Below are 19,461 nucleotides of genomic sequence, written 5' to 3' on the forward strand. Positions count from 1 at the left end.
TTCACAAAAATGTAATTATTGAGCTGGATTTTCGACTTTAAAAAAAAAAAAAAAAGTACTCGACCGTTTGTTACTAAAAAGGCCGGGTAGGTTAAGCCCAAAACCGGGCCGGATCTTCAAGAGCGTTCCGACCCAACAGACTTCTCGTTCCTTTGATCGCCCATATAAATTTCCAAACCTTCCCCTACGAAATCTTCTTTCATTTTCTTCTTTCATTTTCACGCCAAAAGCAAAAAATAATAAAAGAAATTAAAAATCAATATCTCTGCAAAACACCGAACCCATAAATATAATTATACATATATATATACACACACACACTATTAATATTCACTCTCCTAGTATATTACACAACCATATATACATACAATATCAAGCCCTAGCAAGACAATTCTTTGATTACCGAATCGCAATTTAATTTCGGTGCGTGTGGCCGCCATGGAGGACGAGCCAGCGCGAGCCGAGGAAGATTTCCTTCCGCCGCCGCCGGAGGAGGAGCCGGTGCCGGGGGAGGAGCCGGAGGAGGATGATGACGAAGAAGAGGACGACGAAGATGAAGAGGAGGCGAAGAACGAGGACGACGAACTGGTTGCCAGGGCCCAGAGGATCATCGAGAAGATAACTACCTCGCCGGAAAACCCTAATCCCGTCCTCATTCACGCCCTGGCTTCGCTCTTCGAAACTCAAGAGTCTAGGTAATGTCTTTTTTGTGGTTTTGGCTTTTTTTTTTTTTTTTTTTTTTTTTTTAATTTTTATTTATATATATATGTGCTTCGACATTAATTTTTGTTATTTGTTTTGTATTTCTGTGAAAAAAATTAAAATTGAACTGGCGTTTAGGCATGGCTTAGTTTATTGTTTTTGAACTTTTATTTGCACTGTCATATTAGGGTTTTGCAAAAAGATGTTTGTAGAGTTGAACTTACGAGCTCTGAGTGTTAAAATCATACTGACGGTCTGTCTGTAGGAATTCCTCTTTGAGAGAAATGCTAAACCTTGCTTTAGTGTGTAGATACTAATCTTGCTGGAACATAGTTCAGTTACTTTCTAGTCACAGCTTGTTTGCCCAAATATTCGTACTTAACTTACACTTCTCATTTCATGACGTGGTTGTTTATTTATGTTGCTTCCTTGTTTTAATTTGCTCTCTGGTAGTTGCTTGAACTTGGGCACTATTATTAATTTAACTAGCCTGTGTTATTGCTCTGCACTTTCTCATGCCACCACTTTTCTCGAACTTGTTTTTTATTTAATTTTTTTAATTATCAAATGCAGATTCATGGAAGAAAATGGTCATGCTTCTAGCAATAGCCGGTCTTCTCACGCCATTGGACGACTAGGGAACTTAGTTCGGGTAACTTGTTCTAGCTTACACTTGTTTCTTTGCTGGTTATTTAGACTGGGGTATCTTTAGAAGTTTATGCAGCGAAAGGGATTATTAATTGGATTGTAGCTCTGCCCCTGATATTTGAGTGAAGTTAAATGGGTTTCATTATTATCAATTGAACTTGGACTCCTAATTGTTTTTATTTTATTCAGGAAAATGATGACTTCTTTGAATTGATTTCGTCAACATATCTATCAGAAGCGAGGTACTCTGTATCTGTACAGGCAGCCGTTGCAAGGCTTCTTCTTAGCTGCTCAGTAACATGGATTGTAAGATTCTTCTCTATCTGATTAAATCGAATCCAATGCGTTATCAACCTTGTTTCTGATTTCTGAAAGTCTCTGGTTTGTTCAATGTGGTGCAGTATCCTCATGTTTTCGACGAAGCTGTTATGGAAAATATAAAAGATAAGGTGATGGATGAGAGTGCAGGGGTTTCAGGTGAGGACCACAACCCAAAGTGTGAGTCTGGAAGAAGCGAGGCCTCCGATTCTCAAATGTTGAAGACTTATTCCACAGGACTTCTTGCTTATTTTCTGGCTGGGTATGCTTATGTTATTTTAGATATTGCTTGTTTAAATATGCACTTGTTATATATAGATTATTTTTGCGTTTTCACTCCAAGTGTCTTAAAACATTTTATTTCTTTTAGTGGTGGCCCGATTGTGGAAGATGTTTTGACATCGAGATTATCTGCCAAGCTCATGCGTTATGTACGCATCCGAGTGTTGGGGGAGACAAGTGCAAGTCAGAAAGATTCAGGTCATATAAGGAGCAGAGAGGAATGCCGGAGTAAGGCTAGGCCGGTTCTGGAAACTAGTCTCTTTGATGATTCCAGGGGTGTAGATGTAATTTCTTTAGATAGCCAAAGCACAGAGAAGGATCATGGAAATGATGAAGCATTCGGAGAGGACCGCTGGGATAGTGGTTGTGAACCACCTGAGAATTCCGATGGCGATGACAGATGGCATGCTTGCGATCTACGTGAGGGGAGGAATGTTGATGAAAATGGGAGAGATGACTCCGCACGGCGCAAACATAATCGCGGATGGGCAAAAACAAGAGGGAAGGGAAGATCAACTGAACTCTCTGTGGAGAACGAACAGACAATAACCTCACCAGGTTCAGGTAGCCGATTTGGACCAGGGCGGAGTGGTAGAGACAGGAGCTCATCAAAAAATGATACTAAAAAAGTATCAGATGCTAAAAAGAATATGGACAGAATCACTTCTGATATTTGCACCTTTGAAAGAGGAGAGAACGATGACTGCTTCCAAGAATGTAAAGTTGGAGCAACAGATATCTCTGATTTGGTGAAAAAAGCTGTTAGAGCTGCTGAAGCTGAAGCTAGAGCAGCCAATGCACCTGAAGAAGCCATCAAAGCAGCCGGTGATGCTGCTGCTGAAGTTGTCAAAAGTGCCGCTCTTGAGGTATTGTATATATATATATAGCATGTGTGTGTATTTTGATCTCAACCCTACAGTTAAGCAGTCTTGGTATTTACTTCTTGGTGTTTGCTACTGAATATATGCAGGAATTCAAAAATACCGAGAACGAAGAAGCTGCTGTTTTGGCTGCCTCCAAAGCTGCATCTACTGTAATTGATGCTTCCAATGCTGTTGAAGTGTCAAGGTATGTGATTCAATTATTGTGTACGAGTATATAGTTAAGAGACTGATTGCTAATTAAGATTTGATTGGTTTCAGGAGTTCCATGAGTTCGGAAACTGAAACAGGCAACCTGAATATCACAGAACCAGAGACCAATGTTGACATTGAAGATTATTTCATTCCTGATACGGAATCCGTTGCACAGTTGAGAGAAAAATACTGTATCCAATGCCTTGAAAGTCTTGGAGAGTATGTTGAAGTTCTTGGTCCTGTACTGCACGAAAAGGGGGTTGACGTTTGTCTCGCATTATTACAAAGGAACTCAAAACAAACAGAACCGTCAGAAGTTGGAAAACTCTTGCCTGATATATTGAAGCTTATATGTGCTCTGTCGGCTCATCGGAAATTCGCAGCTCTATTTGTGGATAGAGGTGGCATGCAGAAATTACTTGCTGTTCCCAGAGTTGCTCAGACCCACTTTGGTCTCTCTTCTTGCTTATTTACTATTGGATCTCTCCAGGTAACAATATATAACTACTATTACTTCCATTTCTTTTCTATCCTGTTTTAATTCTAATTGCCATTAATCATCTTCTTATCCAGGGGGTTATGGAACGTGTATGCGCTCTTCCTTCTGATGTTGTGTACCAGCTGGTTGAGTTAATTCTTCAGCTTCTTCAGTGTCCACAGGATCAAGCAAGGAAAAACGCAGCCTTGTTCTTTTCTGCTGCATTTGTTTTTAGAGCTATTCTTGATGCTTTTGATTCTCAAGAAGGCTTACAGAAGGTACTGGGCCTTTTAAATGATGCTGCATGTGTGAGATCCGGAGTAAACTCTGGTGCGTTGGGGCTGTCTAATGGAGGGTTTCATCGGAATGAACGATTGCCCGCAGAAGTTCTTACTTCATCCGAGAAGCAGATTGCTTATCATACATGCGTAGCATTGAGGCAGTATTTTAGGGCTCATCTTCTTTTACTTGTAGATTCTATTCGCCCAAGTAAAAGCAATCGAGGCGCGGCCCGTAATGCTTCGAGCGCAAGAGCAGCTTACAAGCCGCTTGACATCAGTAACGAAGCAATGGATGCAGTATTTCTGCAGCTCCAGAAGGATCGGAAACTGGGGGCAGCGTTTGTAAGATCTCGATGGCCCGCAGTTGAGAAGTTTTTAGGCTCCAATGGTCACTATACAATGCTAGAACTATGTCAGGTACTTAAATAGGTTCCGGTTCTGCAACCTTTATATCTCATTAGATTCTTTAAGTTTTGTATACGCCAGATTTAACTTCCATTTTGGTTTGTGCTTTTTCAGGCCCCACCCGACGAGCGTTATTTACGTGATTTACTTCAGTACGCATTGGGTGTGCTTCATATCGTTACACTGGTGCCTAATAGCCGCAAGATGATTGTGAGTGCCACTTTGAGCAATAATAATACTTCGGGAATATCAGTTATTTTGGATGCTGCAAGTGTTGCCAGTAGTTATGTGGACCCAGAGGTATATCTTTTTTTACACACCATGTGCTGCTTCGTTTTCTTTTCACGCAACCCTTTAAACGGTTTCTTTTACTCATATTTACAGATAATACAGCCCGCATTAAATGTGTTGGTAAACCTTGTTTGCCCTCCGCCTTCAATCAGCAACAAACCTCCTTTGAATTCACAAGGCCAGCAGTCCACAAATGGTCCTAGTTTGGAGACTAGGGAGAGAAACATGGAGCGTAGTATCTCAGATCGAGCTATGACTGTGTCCACTCAGACTGAACGAGGGGGAGAATCTGCTACAGCCGAACGTGGCAGTACAGCAGCACCGAGTTCACAACCCAACACGAGCAATGCACAAGCTCCTCCTCCCACACCAGTTTCTGGGTTAGTTGGGGATCGCAGGATATCTTTAGGCCCCGGGGCAGGTTGTGCTGGTCTTGCTACGCAATTAGAGCAGGGATATCATCAGGCTCGAGAAGCGGTCCGTGCCAATAGTGGTATAAAGGTTCTGCTTAATCTCCTCCAACCACGCATCTATCAACCGCCTGCTGCTCTTGATTGTCTCCGTGCGCTTGCTTGCCGAGTTCTCCTTGGGTTAGCTAGAGATCCCGCGATTGCACACATATTGACAAAGCTCCAGGTAATTGTTTTTTAAACTGTTTTGTCAAGTGTTGGATAGGCTTTATGTCATAATGTGCTGCGAGAGGAACTCGTTCTTTCTTCGGGTGGTTATCGAATACACCAATTTACTTATGTTACTAAACACTGTGACCTGGTGTGTATTAGAAGGTTGGGAAGAAGTTATCAGAGCTGATTCGAGATTCAGGAAGCCAGACAAGCGGAACTGAGCAAGGGCGGTGGCAAACTGAGCTTTCACAGGCAGCATTAGAGTTGATTGGGGTAAGCATTTCCATCTTCACAATAATATATATATATATATATATATATATATATATATATATATATATATATATATATATATATCAAATTGTTCCGTTTATCTGTCCTAATTTGCAAAACTCAAGTACACCCAATTTATCTTCTTGTATTTGTAGATCGTGACAAACTCGGGACGTGCCAGCACGTTGGCAGCAACAGATGCTGCTACACCTACTTTGAGACGCATAGAACGAGCAGCAATAGCTGCTGCGACTCCAATCACCTACCATTCCAAGTACTTAATTTCTTTTCTTTTGGCAGTCTATCGTCCTCGGTTATGTTTTCTTACTTGCCCAGTTTCTGTTTTGGTTGTCTTTTTCTAACCTGGTTTTTGTATTGTGTGCGCGCGTTAACAAAATTTCAGGGAACTTCTTCTTCTAATCCACGAACACCTACAAGCATCTGGCTTGGGGGCAACAGCGTCAATGCTGCTGAAAGAAGGCCAGTTGGCACCGTTACCGTCCTTGTCAGCACCATCTTCTTTGCAACAGCAGGCTTCCACACAAGAGGGCTCTGCCGTTTGCCAGTGGCCGACAGGTCGTACTCCATCTGGGTTTCTCACTAATAATAGGTCCTCGAAACTTCCTCTGCTTGAGGAGGATTCAGCTTTGAAGTTCAATCCCAGCTACTCTGTTTCAAAGAAGAGACAACCCGTTTTCTCTCCGAGTTTCGGTTCACAGTCAAGGAGTCAGGCTCACTTGCAGGACTCTCACCCACAACCAGCTAGGAAGTCCGGTAGTGTCTCCAAGCAGTCTGCTTTGGGAAGTGTACCAGAACCTCCATCAGAGTCCTCTATGAAACCCAGTGTCGACACAGAAGCACAGTGCAAGACTCCAATCTCAATCCCGATGAAACGAAAATGGCCAGAGTTGAAGGACCCGGGGCTTCCATCTGGAAAACGTATCAACACGTGCGAGCAAGGGTTCAAATCACCCGTAGCTCCCACACCAAACACTTTGCGTAAAAGCATCTTATCAGGCGACGCCGGGGGCTTCTCAACTCCAATTTTTACCCCGTCTCAACTGCCAGATTATCCGGAAGAAAACCAGTATTGCAACTCTCATCCGGGTCTACTAACCGCACCGTCCTCGGCCCAAATCGGGCTCCAAAGCGACCCCCAGACGGCCAACACGGAGCGCCCGACTCTCGACTCCCTCGTCGTTCAGTACCTGAAGCACCAGCACCGGCAGTGCCCGGCCCCGATCACCACTCTTCCGCCGCTCTCTCTCCTCCACCCTCACGTCTGCCCCGAACCGAGACGCAGCCTCGAAGCCCCGTCGAACGTGACGGCCCGGCTGGCGGCCCGCGAGCTCAAGGCCATGTGCGGTGGGGTCCACGGGAACCGACGGGACCGCCAGCTGGTCTACAGCCGATTCCGGCCGTGGCGGACGTGCCGGGACGACAGCAGCGCGCCGCTGACCTCCATCGCCTTCCTCCGCGACACCTCGCTTGTGGCGGTCGGAAGCCACTCCGGCGAGCTCAAGATCTTCGACACCAACACCAGCGGCGTGATCGAGAGCTGCCACAGCCATCAGACTCCGGTCACGGTCTTGCAGTCCTACCACCACTCCTCCGGTGAGGCTGCCCAGCTTCTGCTCTCGTCGAGCTCCACGGACGTCAAGCTGTGGGACGCGACCTCGGTCTCGGGTGGGCCGACTCAGACGTTCGAGGCCTGCAAGGCCGCGAGGTTCAGCAACTCCGGCGACGTCTTTGCGGCCCTGTCGGCCGAGCCGGGACGGCGAGAGATCCTCCTCTACGATATCCAGACGTGCCAGGAGGTCTCGAAGCTGTCGTACACGCTCGCCGGCACGACGGGACGGGGAAGCTCTTACTCGCCCGTGCACTTCAGCCCTTCGGACGTGATGCTGATGTGGAACGGGGTCTTGTGGGACAAGAGGCAGGCCGAGCCCGTCCGTCGCTTCGATCAGTTTACGGATTACGGCGGCGGCGGCTTCCATCCCAACGGCAACGAGGTGCGTTATTCAAACCCGCTTCTCTTCATGCTTTCAATTGTTTTAGTGTTAGGCCTTTTAAAAACAATTTGAATGCCTATTAGAATCTAAAAAGCTCTTAAGAATCAGTTCCTGGACGTTAGACAACGTTTAGGAAATTGACTTCGGGCAACCATTAAACTTTTCATGAAATCTGGTAGGGAAAATCCATATTTTTAATTCATCTAGACCCTATATTAGAAGTCATTTACGACTAAATTCTCATATGATAAGAAGGCTGTTAAAATACTGTTCTTTGGAACTTCCCAACACCGATGTTCAAATGACACGAGGTTACCAAACAGGGCTCTTTCTCTTCGGAAAATGTGCTAAAGGCATGTAGTTGTCATTTTAGGTTATTATTTCAATCACGAAATGTTATGTTTAAGTAGGGTTTATGGTCCTCCACTAAAAACGAAAAAATGGGTTTAAGAAAACTAGGTCTCAATGTTCTGCAAATTTCTGTATTGATAGAAAAAATGATGTTTTGCCGAAACAGGTTATCATAAACTCGGAGGTGTGGGATCTACGGAAATTCCGTCTCCTCCGGAGCGTGGCTTCCCTCGACCAAACGACGATAACTTTCAACGCGCGCGGCGACGTGATCTACGCAAACCTGCGCCGAAACATCGAGGACGTGATGTCGGCGTTCCACACGCGGCGCGCCAAGCACCCACTCTTCTCGGCCTTCCGCACTGTCGACGCGATAAGCTACTCCGACATCGCCACGATCCCCGTCGACCGCTGCGTCCTCGATTTCGCCTCCGAGCCCACCGACTCCTTCGTCGGCCTCGTCACCCTTGACGACCAAGAGGACATGTTCGCCTCCGCCAGGGTCTACGAGATCGGCCGCCGCAGGCCCACCGACGACGACTCCGACCCCGACGACGCCGAGAGCGACGACGACGGGGACGACGACGACGACGACGACGAAGACGATATCGACATTGAGCCGATTCTGGGTCACGATTTCGATGTCGATGGCGATGATCTTCTGAGCAATGATGATGATGATAGCGTGACGGATATCGACGATGACGATGATGACGACGACGAGGACGATGGGGATTTTATCATGGACGAGGGCGATTTCGGCGGCGGAGGAATGCTTGATATAATGTCCGATGGCGATGATGATGATGATGACGACGATGATGATGGGGATGGTGGTCATCATCATATGATGCAGAGGTTTAGTAGTAGCGATGATGATGAGTTTGGAGGCAACGGTTTTGGTTATTGATAACATAAATTGGGTGGTCGTGTTGTAATTATTTGTTATCGTGGGATTTTTATTCCCATTGTTGTTTTTTATTTACAATCTAGAAGAAAGATTAGAAGTACATTTCGTTTCTTTAGGGGGGAAAAAATATCCGTTTCGTTATACAAATTAAATTTCATTGTTATAACATGTTTGTTATTTACTCAAATATTCCAAACAGTGCCAATATTCATTATGAACAAGAACTGAAAATTAAACTTGAATTACAATGGCCTCCTATTTCGTATGTAGCAGCGCTTATAATAGAGACATTACGGGTGGTCAATAAATCTTAGTGGTCCTGCTTTTAGTGACATCATGGGCCGAATAAAATGAAAAAATTACACGTGGCTTTCACCTCCACAACCCCTGGTCCGAACGGAATACACAAACACCGAACCGAAGGATCTCTAACCAAACACTCCTTTCAGCTAATAAAATAATTTATTTTAGAATTTAGCCGAACCATGAAAAATCTAACTCATCGTCATAAAATGTCCTTACACTATGTTATTTACCAAATCCACTTATTCTTACTCTAAACTCGCACAAAACTTCATCACGATGTCATCAACTTACACATTAGGCTAGTATCAATATCGAGTGGTGTAAGCACAACAACATGAGAAGGTCATATCTCCGATGGCATCTCCCAAAGATGTCTCTCTCTCTCTCTCTCTCTCTCTCTCTCTCTCTCTCTCTCTCTCTTCGAAATCTACGATCCCGATTATGAAAATGACTCGTACTACATCAATTTTAGACGCTGAGAATCTGGTTGGGTGGTTTGTTTTTTCAGACATTTCCATGGTTGCCTCAAGGACCGTGGCTAATTTTTGTCACCTTATTTGGAGGTTGTACACACCACCGAGACACAAATTTATCTTCCCCGTTTCCAATCACCTTATTGTGATGGTACTCAAAAGATGAGCTGACTGACTTTGCTCTCTCCATTTATATGATTACAGTTGATGATCAAGCCAAACCTTCCATCCTTAAATTACACATGTTTTACTTTGACCCCTAAATATGGAAGTTTAAGTCATATTCCGAAGATGCACTTGTTGTTGAGATTCATGCCCTCAAATAATATAATTGATGTTATTTTTGTTGTTGCGATAACTCATTTTCAAAGGCTTCTTTGTGTAATGCTAAATTCAGAGATCATTAAAAACACCCATTCTCTTTGTTTTGAAACAACTTACAACATGCCCAATGTAGACTTGCATAACATCTCTTGTGAAGTTGTTTAAAACAATATTTACAATCGGATCAATGGGCAATTATGTCATGCTAGTAATTGTTAGAAGCAATGTTTAAAATATCGTTACCGATATTCATACCGAGGTTCTGATTTTACGGATATATCGAGTATTGACGGATATTCTATAACAATTTAAATACCGACTACCGATTTTATCGGTGATATATAGGATACCGACGGATATATCGGCAGAAATCCTATAACAAATAAATATTTTTAAACAACTAAATATATATGTCTTTGAATTCAAATTACGAAAATAAAAAATCAAATACTACAAAGTTCATGACAAAAACTAAACACAAAGTAGACATTATAGAACATAAAAAACTAAACACAAAGTAGACATTATAGAACATAAGAAACCTTTCCACCATGCTTAAAATGAAAGAAGAGTAGAAGACTACAACCTTTGAAAGTCCGAATCAGTTGTAGGTTGAGTGTCGAGGAGGTTGAAATGTGTGGGGTTGCACCATCTGACCTTGACAGTATTCGGACCACGACATGTTTGATGAATAATAGTCGAGGTAGGTTTTGATGTGCATTTCATAGTTGTACTGATCCAGACCGATGAATAAGTTGAGGACAGGAAACTGTTCATAAATATTTTCCATTCTGGTTGTTGAGAATTGATGTTGAGCTTGAGCCTCAGATCCCGAGACCGACATTGAATCAAATTGAGAAAAAATTCGATCAATATCAGTAGTTGATGCACGAGACATGGGAGCTGGATAAGCCGACTGAGTGCCAAAAAAATAATCAAATGTGGATAGCTGATCTAACCTGTCAGTTGGACCAGTATCTTCACCTCCTTGGCCAAAACCGCCGACATCACCTCGAGTACCAAAGTCATGTCCATCTCCTTGGCCCCTTGGGTCAACACCACCCCGACCATATCCACCCCCGTAATCACTTCCCCCGTAATCACTACCGAATCCATATCCACCACCAGCATATTCGACACCTCCGTCGCGTGAACTACCACCATAAGTACTACCCCCGTGAGTACTACCACTAGCAGTACTACCACCACCAGTATTACCGCCATCGTGGCCAACATCATCCCGCATAACTCGGTCGACGTCAACATCTAAATTTCGAGCCTTGGTAGCTACTTCGGGATTAGGATTACCAGTATCGTCATCGAGGTAGATTGGTCGAATCCAATCGAGGATTTCCTCGTCTAGGTTTTCGTCAACGACCGTCACCATCGATCGTTCGAGGATGTCATAAGGATCTTGCCTATCAACCCCGCCATTCGCATCTTCAATGTCTCTTAGTTGCAGCTTTTGGTTGTAGCTACAAAAGACAAGCTGCTCCAAGCGCTTGTAAGCCAACATGTTCCGTTGTTTCGTGTGGATCAATGCGAACGTACTCCAATTCCGTTCGCATGCGGATGATGATGCTGTTTGGGACAAGAGGCGCATTCCCAACTTCCGCAATGTCGGACATTCATGCCCAGAAACGTTCCACCATTCGGCTGCAAATGAAATTAAATCATATACCGTGTAATTAATAACTTCATACATATTATGAAAGCTAAAAAAAAATAACGTACCTGGTGGCATGTTCGCTCTTGCGGCTATGGCAGCTCGCTCTCCTAATCCACCCTTTGCATCACGGAAATAAATCATCTACACCGAAAACAGTACATGAACTTCAATTTTGTACGTCCTAAAATTATTATGCATGTAATCAATGTCGATATTAAAAACAAGCAGTTGCTTACCTCTTTCCCAATATCGGTGTAGTCTTCATGTGGATGCAACTTATCGTAGACTCTAGTCACCATTTGCATATATTCGCTACACATCTCAACATTGGGGTTGTATTGAAGCTTTGGATTTAGCCAATAAGCTGCTTCATGTAACGGCTGATGTAGCTGCTTCTTCCACTGCTCAGTCACAATGTCTACCACCCATTGTTTTCCTTGAAGGTCGGACAGACGTGAAACCATCGACTCAAACACGTTGTACATCATTCCGAGAGTGGGAACCACTTCAGTGTCCACGACATGTAGAGCTGCGTACATCGGCTCGTAGATGGAGCAAACCATGTCAAGGGAAGTCCAAAATGAGGAGTCCATGACCGTTTCCTCCACAGCTCTAACGGCGGCAGAATTCTTGAGCTTCGATACTTCCCACGATTCTGATATGAACATGTTTCGCAGTTGGACTTTGTTGCTGCCTATGCTCCTACATGCCAAGTAGTTCATCGCGAATCGTGTCTTCCCAGGGCGAATAAGCTAAGTCGGGCAGAATTCTCTCATCGTCGCTAACACGTTCAAGTTGTTGTAAATGAACTTTGTAATGTTACGGGCTTTCGCAACTGGTCCCGCTACAATAGGACGTTTCCCGATGTCCTCGAACATGAGGTCGATGCAATGTGCAGCGCACGACGTCCAATACACTGGGTACTTCTTCATAAACTCTTTCCCAGCTTTGACATAAGCCGAGCCATTATCAGTAACAACTTGCACGACGTTGTGCACCCCGATTTCGTCGATGACGTCTTTCAGCACGCCAAATATGTACGCAGAATCTTTGATCTTGTTCGACGCATCGATAGACTTCAAGAATACCGTACGTCCAGCGGAGTATACCATTACGTTGAGAATACTCAACTTCGTGGTTCCAGTCCAACCGTCGGACATAATGGTACAACCATATTGTTCCCACGTGGGTTGTTGTGCATCCACGTACTTCTTGAAGTCTTCAACCTCCATCGGCAAGTACACGGAGGATATCTCATACGGTGATGGTATAGGCACACCGGGACTGTACGACGATAACAAAAAAGATTATTTTCAAGCTCGCTACAACATAACTAGTTTTATAATTAAGCATTTATAAGAATGGTAGTCTTACCCGCTTCAGCGACTCCAACTATCATATTCTTGAAATGATGCGATTTTACTTTGTTGAACGCGATATTTGAGTGGATGAAAAACTTGCTAATTAGGCGCCCTACAAATTTTTTCTTGCGCGGATTCATCATCTCCGGAATCCGTTGTTGCTTCGCACTCTCTGATCGATACAAAGAAGGGGCCGAGGGGGGCACTGCCCCTGAGCCTCCCCCGGGACCCTCAAATCCATTGGCAAATCTTTCTAAGGCTTCTTCTTGATGGTTCTTTTTGAATTGTCTGTTCCGCTGCAGTGTTTTCTTCTGAATCTTCAAGATTTTGTGTTAACCTTCGACCGACGTTAATATCAGAACTCTTCTTCTTGTGCTTCTTCATGGAGGTTTGTAGAAGCAGTTCTTGCATCTCTTTTTGAACCTCGGGAGGAACTTTAGTACATGCTCTCGCATTTTTATTGGGGTCGTTACCACTCAATTGATATTTCATTCGAGTAATCCCACCACCTTTCATTTGCCAATCACAAAAGTGGCATGTGAACCCGTTCGAACTCCCCTGGATGGGCGTACAATACTTTCTTGCCCCTTCGTCGGTCATTTCTATACATAAAAAATTCACAACCACAATATCACAATCACAATCACAATCACATATTCCCGTCCATATTCACAATTTCAATTTCACATTGTTCACATATTCCCGTATTCTAAATTCACATATTCTAAAATCTAAATTCACATATTCTCCTGTCCATATTCACAATTTCAATTTCACATATTCACATATTCTCGTATTCTAAATTCACATATTCTCCGGTCCATATTCACAATTTCAATTTCACATATTCCCGTATTCTAAATTCACATATTCTAAAATCTAAATTCACATATTCCCGTCCATATTCACAATTTCAATTTCACATATTCACATATTCTCGTATTCTAAATTAACATATTCTAAAGTCACTTAAAAATTCACATATTCACAATTTATATCGTAAATTCACATATTCCCGTCCATAATCATAGATTCCAATTCACACGTCGAAATGTCCTAAATTCTACACTAACATAATTTTTACACTAACCTCTTTTAATTGAAGATTCTGGAAATTTTGAAGTCGCCAAAAAAGTCTCCGGCCGTCGTCAATTTGGGTGGCGGGTCGCCGGAAAAATGAAAAACTCGCCGGAACTTTAAAAAAACTTGGGGATCTGAAAGATATTCATATACTAATTTCAAATATGCAAAAAATTTCAACAAAACTTGAGTTAAATCTATCTAAAAACGAAAAACAAAACTTAAAAAAAAGTTTCTTCAAAACTTCCGGCCGTTAGACACTTACCAGTGATATATCCGGAGATATCGGTGATAAGCTATAAAATTCCTTCTTCGCCGGACGATATTGCACGCAAAAGATGTTTGGTCGCCGATAATCGCTGATACAGTATAACATTTGGTCTGCTGTGAGCGATAATGGCCGATAAGAACTGAACAGTTTTTTTCAAATTTGGCCCGATGTTTGCTGCATTTAAACTGTCCAAAATCTCGCGATATTTTGTAATATCGGGGATATATCGCGATTTTTTGGCGATAAAATATAAAACGATAACGATTATACACGATTTTTTACCGAGACTTCAAAAAACCCTATATATCGCCGATATTTAAAACCTTGGTTAGGAGAACTCGTACTATTTGGTTATGAAGCATAGAGTTAGGACTCTAGTTATTCCTAGATATCTTATACATATACTAAATTAGACTAGTGTAATTCTCAAGACAAAGTGAAACCATTTACCACTCATTGTCTTAAAGTAACTATGTATGACTACACTCATGTTTAACCTCAATCAAGAGATGAAACATAGCTTCTTATGGATATCAATTTAATTTAATGTGCCATTAATCTATGATATTCATGAACAAGATTGCTAAAATGCAATAAAAATGAACTCTTACTTAGTTTTTGATAATGTGGATATATTAATTAGGTCTAGTATTCAATTGAGAGATCTCATTGAATCAAACATTGAGACATGTTAGCAACATCTCACCAAAAATGCGTATGCTTATTTACAAACAACAAGTGAGATGACAAAGTTAACAACCAGAAGTGTATAATCATAATTTTTTAATTTCCATCTAATTAAGGATTTTCACAAAGGTAAAACCATTGCAAAACTTCATGATAGTCTTACAACACTTGTTTCAAAATATCCACAGTTTCGGCCAATCGACATCTTATTCTAATTTTACATTTAAAGTTTTTTCTATCGGCTTCTAATTATAATATTGGACGAGCGGCATCCAAAACCTGTAATTTATATACTTTAATTTGAGTGATGGTGAGTTCGGAGATAGAGAGAGAAGCCGTAGAAGCAGAGAAGAGTAAGAAGACTTCTTTTCAGGCGTTGCTTTAATGGTGAAGACACAAATAACAACGATTGTAAACCCCAACTTGCCACACCCTACACTTGTGCTTTGGCGGACTGGGGCGGCAAAGACTCTTTGGTGGATTGGAATCGTCGATGAATTAGCACACAAAGTATGTTCAACGAGTTTTTTTTTCTTCTTGGTTCCGTTGTGGAAGGGAGATATTGGGTTTTGGGGATGAGTTTTTGTTCTAATTCTATTCCAAAATGTTTAATTACTCAGAAGGTATTTGCATAATTTAAATTAAAGGGCGGACTAAGTAACTAGTCCAACAACCTCATTCCTTTAAAATTGTAGTCCAACTATTGACATATTTAGAAAAGTAACCAATTTGTTAAAATGATATTCCAATATATAAATAATACCCTTAATGATTTATATTATTAAATGTCAGAGTAAATAATATTAACCTTCATATAATTTTGATAATGATAACAAAAACTATAGTAAATCTTTTTAACGGTGACATGAACAATAAATTTTATTATCGGTAACAAGAAAACCATAAATCTCTTTAACGATAACAAGAACAATAGTAAAGGTCACTAACAGTAACAACAAATAACAGTAAATCTTATTAACCGTGATAAGAACAACAGTAAATCTTATTAATGGTTACACGAACAACTAGTAAATATTATTAATGGTAACACGAACAACAATAAATCTTATTAACACGAACAACAACAAATCTTATTACGGTAACAACAACAATAAATTTTATTAAATTTAACAAGAACAACAAAAAATCTCATTAACGGTAATAAGAAAAATAGTAAATCTCATTAATGGTAACAAGAAAAATAGTAAATCTCATTGACGGAACAAGAAAGAAAGTAAATCTTATAATTGACGGTTACAATAACAATTGTTAATTTTATTTACGGTAACAATAATAATAGTTAATCTCATGATTACTCTAATTAATGGTAACAGTTTTTTTTATCTAATTAATCAAAATTAGCTTGTCTGATGCTATAAAGCCTCTTCAAGTCATATTAATTTCAGAGCACAGAATGCTAAAGAATCAATTTCCCAACCTTATACGACTATCTGATCACCATATAAAAAATAAGTTCACAAAATAAAGCATCACGTTCCCTATATCTGTAAAGGTAATCACTTCACTAAAATTATCGTGACATATATCAAACATATAAAAAAATAACATCCAATTACTATCCACTGTTGCAGAAGCAACTTCATAAAGCTAGCTTGCCTAAAGCTATAAAGCAATTCAAAACCCGATCGAATCAGTTTCCGAACCCTAGGCCACTATCTGATTTAAAAAAATTTGCAGCAGCTTCAATTTCGAAACAACGTTAAAGCAACGAAAAATGAACTGAACAACGACGAGTCGCTTTAGAGCCCGGCTCTGCGGCGGATGGAGGCATTGGCATAGCGCGGGTTGTATAGGCCAAGGAAGACGTTCGTGCCGATTTTGATCACCGATCACACGAAAGATCCACGGCGCCGGAACGCCAAACGAGGCGATGGCGACGACGACATGCTCGAAGGAAAACGAGAGGAGATCGTCGTTGTTGGTCGGCTTTCCGCAGCAGGGATCGTCGTTGTTCATACCGGGAAGATCATCGTGGATTAGCACATCCTATGGATCATTTCCACTGCACGCCACTGGCATCGCGGCGGCTTCTGGACCTCCAACGAGCTCGCATGCAGAGATGCAGAGGACATGGTCGGACTTTCTTTCCTCCGGCAAGGAGAGAGTACCTCATCGTTGTTGGGTATTGAACATGCTGGTATCGGTAACGAACAATCGCTCTTACACTAAATTATTAGTGAAATGCCCTTATTTGAAATACATATCACTATAACCGTGCGGAATATAAATAATTACGCTATTTAGCTAATAATTATACGATTATATGATCTAGATTTGTTTAAATGAGTAGTAAACACTAGAGAGTAATTCAAGCAACCAATTTATAAGAAATGAAGGGAATATCATGACATTTACGTGTTTGGGTTCAGCTACAGAAACTTCCAATCGAGTTCTTCAGGATCAAATTCTGAGCTCCAGTTACTCGATCTTCAAGTTTTGGTCTCCGGTCTTGAATCTTCGGGAACGACGACTGGACTCTCGTCGTTTGGAGCTCCAATGGATGATACCGTAATCTTCCTACCCGTAATCTCCGAATGAACACGAATTAAAGTGTGGACTCTCTCGTTATCTCACAACGACTACTGATTTAGGAGTTTGGGTCGTGTCGTATTTTTGGGATTGAAATCACAAATTTCAGGGGAGAGGGAGAGATAGAAAAATTGGCCACCACAGAGAAAGAGTGGTCGAATTTTTTCTCTAATTTTTCGTGTAACACACGAGTATCTTTTTGTATTATTCATGACTCCATTAGGGTTTTCTTATTCTCATATTTTTTTTCTTTCTATTTTTAGTTAAGCTTGAAACATTGGATCTTGACTACAAATCTTACTTTTTCTCTCATCCATCAGATCATAATTTAGGATATTATTTTCCTTATTTTTCTCATATATCTAGATATTTGAGAATAATAAGTACAATATCTTATTTAATGGAGAGAATATCTCAACCATTATTATTCTTCTAAATACTAAGAAATTATCCATGATAGAGAATAAATGACAATATCTTGTTTCCTTATTTAATAGAGAGAAAACATCTCAACTATATATTATTCTCTCATAGATATTAGGAAATTAATTAGGAGAGAGAATAAATGACAATATCTTAATTCTTTATTTAATAGAGAGAGAATATCTCAACCATGATTATTTTTTTTTCTTTTTTATTTAGTTACCTGATTTCTTTTCCATAAATTTAACAACTAATCAAAAAGAGAATATTGAATATTTAAACCCTATAGTAAACGGCCAACATATGTGTACTGGGCCTAGGAATTTTTGAATTGTATAGTGCTCATGAGGCCCAACTTAAAATTCAATTAATTAAATACTTGCTCTAACAATACATAATTAATTTCACAGTAAGTATTTAATTCGGCAAATAGACAAATTTTCGAATGAATACTGCTAAGACAATTTACAGGTGTGAGATTGTAAATAATAAATCTTATTCTTACTTGAGATCCTACAAATCTGATTAAAAATAGATGAAAAAGTCATTTCTCTTATATAATCGATTCGTTAATCTTGGTGATACTCCACAAAATGAGTCAATACTGCACTGTTCTTATTACTAGAATTATATTTTACTCATCGTAAGAGTGTCCATTGATATAGTCAGTTTATGAGCTTAATCTTCCAGGTTCAACTCGTACCGAGAAATGTCAATTATTCCTTTATACCTTTCTTGATACATATGAGCCCTAAGCACCGTTGTTTCCGCAGCGAAAGATTCTTTCGTACGTACTTACTACGAAGGTGTGCACAATCAATCGGTTCTAGAATCAACCCTCAAGTGAGTGAACATTGACCTTTTTTCAGGAAGTCTGGATTCCGTATATGTGAATCACTTTTCGCTAGATCATATCCCGAATTCCCAAGACATAAGTGTTCTGGCATCTTCAAGTAGCCATTAACGAATGAGTCAAAGAACCATGTAATACAACCAGAAGTCCATGACCACTTCAGGATTAATTAGACTAAGTATTACTGTGACCATCATAGCGATCGTGGTTAGTGTGTCATAACGATACTTAAATGACACATCAACAATAAAAGTTTGTCCAGGTCGTACACTTACCAAAAATGTAAAATGCTCCCATCAAGTGATCAACCTTCACTTACGTTCCACATATATGATTTTAGATACAACTATCCGGGCATGTATCAATCATCGACCAAGTTTTAGTTCATCATCCGAACTTAGATGCCCATCATGTAATTCAATTTAATACGGAGACTAAAGATGATAGTTGTTATTGATTCTAACTAGAAAACAATTCAATAATCAATAATGCTAATATAGTAAACTTCTTATTAAATTCTGTAATCATTCATGTTTATTTTATTATATTTAGTGGGCAATATTTTTCATATGACAGATCAAATATGATATTTGATATATAAATATATTTTAAGGTATATGCCAAGTAAAAGGATAACTCTACAGGTTTTAAAAATCATGTGAAATAATAAATTTGTAAAAGAGAAAATATCACCAATACCCCTTGTATTTAATCAAAATGCGCAATTTATCCCTTCAATTTTCAGAAATATCAGACATTTTCATTCAGTTTATTATAAATAATACTTACCTCCCATAAAATAATGTTATATCGC

General features: G+C 40.6%; 2 protein-coding genes across 3 annotated transcripts; one reads left to right on the top strand and one right to left on the bottom strand.

The window, feature by feature from the left end:
• Positions 1 to 201: 201 nt before the first annotated feature.
• On the top strand, positions 202 to 8,892 carry DCAF1 (DDB1-CUL4 associated factor 1). 2 transcript variants are annotated; one of them, XM_089621295.1, is made up of 14 exons: positions 202 to 695; positions 1,276 to 1,354; positions 1,540 to 1,656; positions 1,752 to 1,930; positions 2,039 to 2,816; positions 2,921 to 3,018; positions 3,093 to 3,516; positions 3,600 to 4,202; positions 4,305 to 4,490; positions 4,575 to 5,117; positions 5,264 to 5,377; positions 5,533 to 5,651; positions 5,781 to 7,389; positions 7,907 to 8,892. In XM_089621295.1, the coding sequence occupies exons 1-14, from the start codon at positions 439 to 441 to the stop codon at positions 8,648 to 8,650; spliced, it is 5,850 nt and encodes a 1,949-aa protein (XP_089477421.1). In that variant the 5' UTR covers positions 202 to 438; the 3' UTR covers positions 8,651 to 8,892. The 2 variants fall into 2 exon arrangements, with proteins under 2 accessions (XP_089477421.1, XP_089477422.1); XM_089621296.1 differs by having other exon boundaries at positions 5,267 to 5,377.
• A 3,282-nt stretch (positions 8,893 to 12,174) lies between these two features.
• On the bottom strand, positions 12,175 to 13,383 carry LOC149391007 (uncharacterized). Its single transcript, XM_089619912.1, has 3 exons — positions 13,207 to 13,383; positions 12,794 to 13,100; positions 12,175 to 12,704 (listed from the first exon to the last, which is right to left on the bottom strand). Exons 1-3 carry the CDS (start codon positions 13,381 to 13,383, stop codon positions 12,175 to 12,177), a joined length of 1,014 nt encoding a protein of 337 aa, XP_089476038.1.
• Positions 13,384 to 19,461: the final 6,078 nt, after the last annotated feature.

The sequence above is a fragment of the Urtica dioica genome, chromosome 7, assembly GCF_054948205.1.
Source record: "Urtica dioica subsp. dioica isolate 48M chromosome 7, U.dioica_male_clone48M_v1_H2, whole genome shotgun sequence".
Classification (NCBI taxonomy): domain Eukaryota; kingdom Viridiplantae; phylum Streptophyta; class Magnoliopsida; order Rosales; family Urticaceae; genus Urtica; species Urtica dioica.

What these genes read in the sequence shown, in the direction of transcription:
- DCAF1 (XM_089621295.1), top strand. Translation starts at nt 439, where the DNA reads ATGGAGGACGAGCCAGCGCGAGCCGAGGAAGATTTCCTTCCGCCGCCG. An exon ending in TCAAAAGTGCCGCTCTTGAG is followed by an intron (nt 2,817 to 2,920) that starts GTATTGTATATA and finishes GAATATATGCAG; the next exon opens with GAATTCAAAAATACCGAGAA. An exon ending in AATGCTGTTGAAGTGTCAAG is followed by an intron (nt 3,019 to 3,092) that starts GTATGTGATTCA and finishes GATTGGTTTCAG; the next exon opens with GAGTTCCATGAGTTCGGAAA.
- LOC149391007 (XM_089619912.1), bottom strand. Translation starts at nt 13,383, where the DNA reads ATGACCGACGAAGGGGCAAGAAAGTATTGTACGCCCATCCAGGGGAGT. An exon ending in GTACTAAAGTTCCTCCCGAG is followed by an intron (nt 13,101 to 13,206) that starts GTTCAAAAAGAG and finishes AAAATCTTGAAG; the next exon opens with ATTCAGAAGAAAACACTGCA. An exon ending in TGGAGTCGCTGAAGCGGGTA is followed by an intron (nt 12,705 to 12,793) that starts AGACTACCATTC and finishes CGTCGTACAGTC; the next exon opens with CCGGTGTGCCTATACCATCA.